Raw genomic sequence first — 10291 nt, 5'->3', positions numbered from 1 at the left:
AAGAAAAAAAAAAAGAAAACATTTAACTTCCATCTAAAAAATAAGCCTGGCGGCAGAGGTCCCGTAATCTTTATCACTCTGACCTCCGTTTTTATTTAGACACTAACTTGTCAGGCCTGGTCTGGAGGTCACAGTTGTTATTGGCCCATTCAGCGCATTATAGACTTTGATATTTTTATGTGCGTATCAACTCTATATGAACTGCCTCTAAGCTTGATGGAGCCCATGAAGAAAGACAACATTGATCTTGTAAGCAGGTTTATATGTTGAAACTGTGGCTGATAAAGGCAACCAGTCAAAGTGCGCTTCTTGGCTTTCCAAAGTAACCTTGAACATAAATTAGCTCTGATCCTCACATCGATCACATTTGTATTTAGTGTTTGACGTTTGTAAAGTATGTTCTTGATGACACACATGGTTTGTGCCAGATGTGTTATTTCAATTGTGACTTGTAGTGAAATGCATTGAGAAGGTCCATGAGAGGGTCCATTACAAATGTCACCAATATTGATCAGATTCCTGGTGGCATTACAGTATTGTGGAGCTTTTCTCTGGATATAAGACATAATAATAGTACAGTGTTTCAGTCTTTACATAATTCATACAATTTCTAGTGGTTTCTCTATATTGCAGGTATCTAAATGTAAAAATATATTCTGAAAATAAATAAATATATAACATAAATATACGTATCTAAAAGGAATAAATAAATCGGTACACTTTAGCTCTCCTTTTTTAAAAAAAAAGTCACGGTTTTCCTTCAAAGTCCTCTCAAGCAGACGAAGCCCCCAAATAAACACGTTCCCAGAGGCTTATTGGCCGTGAAGGCCCTTTCCGCTTGGACTCCTATTCCTCCCAGGTACTTTGTGGCTCTTCCGTCCACACGGACAAAATGACCCCCTCTTGCTGAGCGTGCAGACTGACAGAGTCAGACAGTTTCATCTCTCTGTTGCTGCTGAGAGATGCCCGTGCATTCCTAGATGGGGCCCCGGTGCCTTTATCCCTGCCGGTTGCTCCGCTGTCCTCCAGCCTGCACTGGCTGTGTCCGTCCCCCGTCGCTCACTGTCTGCGTGTGAAGGGCGCTAGCAGCTATTCCCGCTCCAGGCCAGACCTTGGTAGGTCTCAGCTGTGACCCAGGATGTCCCTGTATAGCTCTGGCACGCGATCAGGGTCAACAGGCCTGGGCAAGAAGTGTGTGAATTTTTGATGTCGCCTGGATTTAGTCCCATCCCTTGGTGTCCCATCTTTATTTAAAGCCACAAAGTAACGTGCCCCTTTGTCTCCGTGTTTGTAGAGGTTGGACGAGTATGTGTTATACCAGTTCTCCTCAAACTGCTCCCTGAAGACGCATTCGGCTGACAGATTCTCCTGACAACAAAGGGAAAAGCATTTTTAAACATTTCTTTAAAGCACAAAATCTCAAAGAGAGTGGATCCGCTACGTGTTAAATATAGTGTAAAATTGTGCAGCTTCTGTCTGTCTGTCTGTCTGTCTGTCTGTCTGTCTGTCTGTCTGTCTGTCTGTCTGTCTGTCTGTCTGTCTGTCTGTCTGTCTGTCTGTCTGTCTGTCTATCTATCTATCTATCTATCTATCTATCTATCTATCTATCTATCTATCTATCTATCTATCTATCTATCTATCTATCTATCTATCTATCTATCTATCTATCTATCTATGAAAATAAGGTACTTACAGAGCCATACAGTTCCCCTTTGTCATTCATTCCCAGATAGAGTCCACTGTCCACTCCTCGGATGCTTATTAGGCCAACAGCGAGGCTTATGAATTCCAAAATACCTGGAAATGTCACAGCACAGCATGCAGTGTGAGAGTGTATTAGTATACTGTACATACTGTATACAACTTGACAACTATGCATTTTTTTAATGACACACAAGACAAGCAGCCTATGTTTGATTTTTTTTTTTGTGTGTGTGCGTGTGCGTGTGTGTGTGTGTGCGAGGCGGTGGTTAGGGTTAGGTCAATTTCACATTTTTAATTGCTGTACTCTCATCTCTTTAAGATAAAGGACAATGTACCGAAACGACTGTGGTCCTTTCTGGTCCCTTGCACAGAGCCATCCGGAAGTATCTCCAGATGGAAACCAGTCCTGCAGTACAACTGTCTCCTCCTCAGGATCCCTTTGAGGTGCGTTAAATCCGTGGCCGAGCTGCGGGACAGTCTGTCCCCCGGTAAGAGTTGCTCTCCCAGCAGAGTCGGCGGACTGTCCACGATTGGGGTCAGGAGGAAATGGGATCCGACGTGTGCGATACCGTCGATGCCGTGCAAGCCACCAAATTCCCCAAGAGAAGCAGCAGCAGAAGCAGCCATCGCGAAGTTCACCGAGGAGCACACTTGGCGTTGAACCTGGCCGCCCCGATCACTTATTCCATGTTGTCCGTTACAGACCCACGCTGTGCAATGTTTTCTCTCCACTGTCCTCACTCTGCAAATACAGGCTTCTTCCTGTCTCTCTCTTTCTCTTTCTCTCTCTCTCTCTCTCTCTCTCTCTCTCTCTCTCTCTCTCTCTCTCTCTCTCTCTCTCTCTCTCTCTCTCTCTCTCTCTCTCTCTCTCTCTCTCTCTCTCTCTCTCTCTCTCTCTCTCTCTCTCTCTCTCTCTCTCTCTCTCTCTCTGCCCTCCCTCGTTTTACCACTCCTCACGCTGCATACCTGCGGGTCATTGCGGTTGTTGATGCCTCCGTGAGTCCGTGGCAGGGAGATTAAAGGATGTGTACAAGCTGCAGTGCGGGCAGGTAAGTAAGATCGTGAGGTTTGCGCTAAAAGTGGCAGGCAAGGTAAAGCAGGTGCAAAAGCAGAGACGTAGTGGGCGGGGCTGTCACACTTGAGACAAGTCCTGGCGGGGCTGCCCCCCCCCCCCCCCTCTCTGCCACAGGGTGATTCACGCCTTCATTAGGACCGAAGCAAAGTTTGAGTTTGTGCCCTCCATTTCTGCCAATAATATTGTTTCATGGATGATACATAATATATATATGTATACCAACCCTAGCAACATCCCTCATTGGCATTAAAATCAGGGAGGTCGGAGTGCAGAATGCCTGTGTACATTGTGCTTTACATTGCAGAAACAGACTTGCTGGAGACTGCAGTATTGGCTTGAAAACTGCAAGATCTCCCCTTGTGGAAGATGTAGTTGTCCGCGCATGTGACATGGCAATTGGAGACCGCCTTGCACCCCCGACCAGGCATCTATGTGTTGCACCATGTTAATGATCCCTGATCTGGGCTTACTAAAGGTAATAAAAATAAGACAGTCAACTATGCACGTAGTGTAAAAGGGTAATTGTTTATTTAAACACCGTAAAAACAATTCGTTTACATAACAAAAATCACGTACACAATACTGACAGTGATACCTTGACTTAATGGTTTAATTTTTTTCCGTGACCAAGCTCGAAACTGAATTTCTTTATTACAAACTATTGTTGTTGATTAAAATAAATGAATCAATTCCAGCCCTTACACCACCACCATCTTTTGCTATATATTTTTAATACAGAAAATTTGCATTGTATTGTATTGTATTGTATTGTATGAAAAATATATATTTAAAAACATAAAGAAATAAGCAGGTTTTATAAAGTGTAATTACTGCACATTTGAGCTTGTCACAAACAGTTGCAGTATTGTGCTTTCTCATGTTGTCTATTTCTAACTGTGTGTACCTTTCAATGAATAGCTAAAAGTGCATTGGGGATTTTTCTTTCACGAAATTAAGCATCATGTACCACTCCACAATACCATGCGTGACAAAAAAGCAAGGTGTGCGCGCGCGCACGTGTGTGCGTGCATGCGTATGTGCGTGTGGTGGTGGATGGGGGGGTGCCCCTAGTGCTCGCTAGTTCAGGCACCTCTGCTACCACATCCCCCCCCCCACCAAACAAAAATGAATACTACTTCAGGCTGCGTTGATTGTGAATTGCTTTTGGGTGCCCCCTAGTGATTGTAGTGCCCAGTGCTGGTAGTTTGCATATGTCTTGGGCAGACTCTGATCTATCAAAGACATACAACAAGTCAACAAGTGTGAATCTACACCCTTAAAAATCCATGTTAAAAACAACCTAGCGTGGGTTAAAGATTCGACCGACCCAACTTCCTGGGTTGTTTTGCAGAAAACTCATCTTTTTTTTGTATAAAACAACCCAACAAATTCAATTGTATTTTCCAAACAACACAAAGTTGTCTCAAACTAACCAAACTTCCTGGTTCGGTCCAATTTTTAATCCAGCAGTCAATGCTTGGGAAAAAAATACAAAAGTACTCCAGGGTCTATTTTAATACATTAGCATCATGTTGACTCTCCACTCCAGCTCAGTTCAAGGTATAATCTTGACACGCCAACCAGATCAGCTTTATGATGACATCATCAAGTGCATGTGAAAGTACAGTCGTCTACTCCCTTTTGTGTTGCCACTATCAGACGCTGTCCATTGCCCTTTGGTGCTGAAATAGCGCAGTGACCACATGACCTAAAAGATGTCCAATCCAAATTTATGTAAAAAATATCGAAACATTTATATCATAGGACAGATACTTGAATAACGATGTGGTCGCAAAGGCAGCTTCATATCGTAGAACGGGTACTTGAACAACGATGTGGTTGCAAAGGCAGCTTCCAGAGAAAACAGACGTTTTTCATCCACCATATATAGTTGGCCGAAGGGGGAGGGGAAGGCCAACATCACATGGCCAAACTGAAAAACTGTATGACATTTGGCAACTGTTTTGAATCGTTAAAACAAAATAGTAGGTATCTTTTGCAGACACTAAATTGGTCATAGATGCGAATTGGAGTTAGCTTCACTAAAAGGTAGCACTATAATAGAGACCAAGAGAGAAATGTACCACACCTGTCATTGCTGTCATAGCTGTATCAGAAATTAGATATTATTTTTCAGTTTTATACAACACTTTCAGAGAAGTATTTATTGAACAATATCTCTAATAATGTGTTGATTCTTTTTTTTGCCAGCGATATCAAACTACACTGAATGCTACTGACATTTTGATACCTCTCAAATTATGCAGTGTGGTTTTTCGCCACACATCACAATAATAAACACATTATTAAATGAATCTGAATAGGTTGCAGCCATGGTTGCTAATTGGTTTATTATATCGGAAACTAGGTCACTGTTGCTGTTGTGGACACAATGCTGACTTTTGAGCAGCCAGCGAGGGATCGTTTGAAAGGTGAATGGCGTGTGAATGGTTGCCCGTCCCAAGTGTGATGAACTGGTGGTCACTTTGGGGTGTAGTCTGCTGCGATAGCCTCCAGCTTCCTCACGAGCTTAAACAGCCGTAGAAAATGATTTGCTGTTGGAGGATGGTAACTTCCCTGGTACGCAGGGCTGACATTCGATGATTGGTGAGGTCGGTTAGTGAGGGGGGGGTGTTAATGGTTAAGCGGTGGGGAAACACATTCTCTGTACCCATTAGAACTGGCACAGTGCCACCTGACTGAGAGATCCACTCTGTCCTCACCAGACCAGCCGCTCTGATCTGGCTGGGACTGGACAATTATCTTGTGCACAAGGATGAAAAGTAGGGCCCGAGACATCATGCTCCCTCTTTTAACATTCAAGCAAGGCTCTTGTTTTGTTTCATTTTGTCTTTATGTCACAGAAATCTTACATCCTTTAAAGAAAATAAAATAAATGTATCTGTTCAATAATTCATGAATGTGTATGAGCGTTTGCAGGCTCTGACTTATGGTCAGGAATGGAGACGTGAGCACGTGCCTAGTCATTACTCAACTCTAGCAAATGAACCAAAAGTGAGGACACTGCCAAGGAAAAAAAAAATGGTACTGATGCCTAGATAGCTATTAAAAAAAATTGTCAATGAAACAACACAAAACATGTCAAAACCACATTTTCACCTCTTTGCCAATTGCAAAGGGATAAGCGCTTGGGTGTACATTCCAAACAGCTCACCACTGTCGTAGGCTATAAACAAGAAATTAGACCTAATGCCTGTGGGAGTTCTCGGGTTAACGAACGGCGCCCTTGTAGGGTTGACGGCTGCATTATTACATCAGCAGGAAAGAAAACAATAGCAAAGAACAGACTGGTGCTATCTGTAACTACAGATTTATTGCTGCAAATGTAAACAACCCACTGCCTCTGATTCTCACCCCGTGAACAATCTGTATATTTATTTGTGCAAAAACACAGCATGATGGCTCCTGACTCTCTGCTCTTCTTCAATGTCTTGACAAATACACATCCAAACAAACAATCGTAAAAAAAATACCCCAAAATGTTGACAATTGATGTATAGTCTCAAGACCAAAATGAGCGATGAATTATGAGATTTTACGGGATATCCGTCACACCACTCCGTGTTGAGTCCACTAAGGTGATGATATATGTGTTTTTTTAATTTGTTGATGTGTTTATACAAACACTGCGTGAGCTGATTTTCATCTAAGTGGTTGGTGATGGGGGTTTCCAAAGTTGGTTAGATTAGGACTCTGGATGTTTCTGGGAACTGCAGTAGCTGCATTCCAATTCAAAAGCCCCTGATGTCAGGATGACTGCAAATTTGGTCCCATCTTTGCTACTCGGTTGATAAACTGACCTTGTGCTCAGTCACGATTTGCCTGATCACACCTCAGTCCAGTTATCAAATAAATACCTCCAACTTTGCTTTCCACCTGCAAAGATTTATGGCCCTGATGGCGCTTACCAACCCTTTAAAGTAGATTTTGGAAGTTCGAATACGCTGGCTCCTATTTGAAAGGTCGGCCGCACAAGTTGAAGGAAAATCACAGAATGTTCTGTTCTGTTTTGTGTTTTACGTGATCAATGTTATTGCAGTCAGATTTAGATATGATGATATCCAATTAAGGATTATAAGAATAATATATGTATATATATTTCTGCCCAAAACATTTTTAATTTTTCTCATCACAGATAACTTTGTCAAACTGTCCAAATGGGAACCCTCCAAGAGAGCAACTCGTTGAAAAGCACATTGAATGCGTCATCAGACAATATGTGCAGGCTTGATGTGCTTCAGTCATAACACCTGCATAAAGATAGACATCTTTACCAGCAACCCCACTTTTATGGCTCACTTATGTGGCAACAAACTTGAGATCCACAGTGACCAAGCAAGGCTTGCCATAAATGTAATGACGAGACATTTTGATTGCCATGATTGATTGGCATTTAAGGTTTCTGACCTGCTGTCCTTATTTTCTTGTCATGTTTGTTAAAAAAAAAAATAATTGCTGTCTTTGACAGTTTTATTGTGGTTTTTAACATGCAATGTAATATGATGGTGAGCATTATTATTGCAGTTGTTGGAGAAAACTTTGACTTCCCTTATTGTAAAGGCAACTTTCCTCTGCTTCTTAATGAGTCGATAATGTATGTTGTCATTAGGGGTGTAACGATTCATCGATACACATCGATTAATCGATATAATGCTCTACGATTTATTGGCATCGATGCTAAACGTAAACATCGATTTATATCGCCGTGTTTGACCTCGGACATTAGACGCGACTTTATTTTGAAATCCAGTTCATTGTTGCTTGCTTCCTCTTTCCGGGAGCAGGGAGCAGTGCGCGGCGTTGCTGCACGTGAAAGGGGAGTCGACAACTAGTACGCGGCTCCTGGGCTGGTGCTATGGCTAGTGTCCAAGAAGATGAGGAAATTGGCTCCCCTTTAGGCTTCAAGTCATTCTTTGGAAGCACTTTGGATTCCAAAGAAAAGATGGCTCAACGGACAAAACACGTGCAGTTTGTAAATCCTGCCATGCGGTGATCAAATATTCAGGGAGCACAAATCTCGCCGCACATTTAAAGAAAAAACACGACATCAAAGTTCAGTGTTAAAACACGCACTTTGTATACTACAATACTCGTGTAATTTCCTAAATAAAGAGTTTGCAGTACCTTGTTGATTTTGCGTATGAATTGTTATAAATCAGGATATTGTTCTATATTTTTTATTTAAAAAAATAATATATCGATCGTAGAGCACTATATCGTGATATATCGTGAATGAATCGCAGCAGGCTTTAAGATATCGGCAAATATCGTATCGTAGTTCTTTGTATCGATATGATATCGTATCGTGACAAAACCCGCGATTTACACCCCTAGTTGTCATGCATGTTATTCTTATTAGCGCATTGAGCATTTGATGATCACATAGCAACTACCATTCCATACTTCCATGCAGGCTCTAAAATGTGTCAATGCAAGGTTATTGGCAGTGTTATCAATGTCATTATATCCACCTTGTGTTTTTACGACACCCTTCTCTTATCTACTCCTTTATTGGCCATTGGAATGCATGGGCAGCAATACACAGGGCACAAAGCTGTCCACATAAACATGGTTTTCACTTTTCGTTTCCTGGTTTTGTATTCACTGAAAGTTGATGTCTGGACTCTGCACCAACTGGCCCGGAAGATCTGAGGTGGACCACCTCCTCGCAGGCGCTGGCTTGATGATTGAAGGTGTCTTCCTGATTGAATGGACTTCTACACTACTTCATTTCATTTTGTTTCTTATTACATTAAAACTTTTAATATTTTGATATAAACAACACAACTCTCTATAGGAGATCCATTTCAACTAGATTCATCAGTGGGTCATGATTCAAGTGGAGAGGGAAAAAAACAAACATTATTGTCAAAGCATGTTCTGACAAACAATGAGAATCATGTCTTGTTGTTTTCTTCTTAAAATATGTGACATCAACGCTCTGGCAGAGTTATCGTGTTGTGTGCCTTACCTCAAGTGTGTAGTTTTATATTCATACAAGCTTTAACTTGTGAGAAGGATGTCATTAACTTGTTACCGGTAGTTGTTAAATAACATTGGACTCCTTAATATCAAACCAGTGTGTGGACAAATAGGTTTTCACCTTTCGCTCAGTGGGTGAGGTGAGCCAGTCAAGCGTCAGCTCTCCCAACTCTGCTCTCTCCTGTGTTGCTTTAGCTAAGTGCCAGTATTGGGATTCGGGGCTTTTAATCCTGCTGTTAAACGCTGTGGCTTTGTCAGATGGAGGAAAAAAAAAACCACTGGATTGATCTGGGAACAAAGCGTTGCTTTTGAGAATGAGGGAGCCGTTTGAACCCAGCTAAGTTGAGACTTGCCCCGCTGGCCACCCCCTGATCACTGCGGACATTATGAAGCATTGGATTACATCTCCGGGACTGCCACTCTGTATGAAGTGTTTCTGTGGAATTCTCTGTATTGTCTAACAACATCTACTTGAGCTCAGAGGCTGAGTTGGTGGGAGGGAAGGGGGGTTCCCTTTAAGAGCGAAGGTGTGTGGTATTGGTGAGCCATGGCTGGAATCTTAAAAGTATTTTTTTTTTCCTCTCTTCAATCCATTTAAGCTTTAAAGGCTTTGAAGGCAAAGATATCTTGTCATTATAGGGCCATACCTGCCAAAGTGAAAGAGCCGGAGCACTTGGGTGTGCCGAAGTTTCAGGTGAACTTTGGCATGTGCATATCTTCCTCTGACTTCTATATCGACAGGTATGCTCCGCTCTGGGACTATAGAAGCAAAAAAAAAAAGCTTTAGCGTTTTTACCTTCAAGCATTCTATTTCCTAGATGTCTCTTTGCAGAAAATCAAAAGCCTGAATTTTGCCCCCATAAGACTCCAATCAGTCACCCAGAACTATCTTTGCTCGATTCTGTATCTTCCCAAGCAAACAAAAGCTCGGGAATGCTTTCAGAGGCAGAGGAGACAAGTCTTCCGAGATGGCTTGTGACACTTCCCATCTTCGTGTCACACAACAAAGGGAGCTGAAGGACACGACACAAAACCTGAATCGGCCATTCTCAATCAGTGACAGATCACTTGAGAATGTATTACACCTTGTTACCCAAACACGATCAGAGGCCGTAGGCTTTAAATTTGTTTGGGTTTGTGTCGAGATAGGTCAGCTCAGTTCAGTAAAGCTTGTGTTTGTGTGAGGGGAACACCAAGCATGAAGTAAAAAGGCACCTTTTAAGATGTTATCAGGCAGCGTGAGAAGATTACTCTTGTCTGAAGACGTGCTCTCTTTCTTTGGATGGCTTATTCATCTAGGATGCGTGACTTTGAACATTTGTAAACACCTTAAGCAAACTTAGTGATGCTATTTGATTCCACATTTAGGGAGAAAAAGGAACATCTTGTTTTTTGTTTCTTGACTAATTGTACTTGCTGTTCTAGCTGTCATCCACTAAACAGGATATCTCTTTCTCAACAAGTCAGTGCAAAGCTGAGTAAGCTTTTGTTGCATTCTCTGTTATTTTT

The 10291-nt window shown here is 42.0% G+C and overlaps 1 protein-coding gene across 1 annotated transcript; it reads right to left on the bottom strand.

Moving 5' to 3' along the window:
- Positions 1-245: 245 nt before the first annotated feature.
- On the bottom strand, positions 246-2765 carry fgf20b (fibroblast growth factor 20b). The gene is made up of 3 exons (XM_061292591.1): positions 2040-2765; positions 1694-1797; positions 246-1368 (listed from the first exon to the last, which is right to left on the bottom strand). Exons 1-3 carry the CDS (start codon positions 2329-2331, stop codon positions 1123-1125), a joined length of 642 nt encoding a protein of 213 aa, XP_061148575.1. The 5' UTR covers positions 2332-2765; the 3' UTR covers positions 246-1122.
- Between the last annotated feature and the right edge of the window lie 7526 nt (positions 2766-10291).

Source organism: Syngnathus typhle, linkage group LG1, assembly GCF_033458585.1.
Source record: "Syngnathus typhle isolate RoL2023-S1 ecotype Sweden linkage group LG1, RoL_Styp_1.0, whole genome shotgun sequence".
Lineage (NCBI taxonomy): Eukaryota > Metazoa > Chordata > Actinopteri > Syngnathiformes > Syngnathidae > Syngnathus > Syngnathus typhle.
Note: the sequence above shows the minus strand (reverse complement) of the source record. Positions and strands in the feature narration are given on the sequence as shown.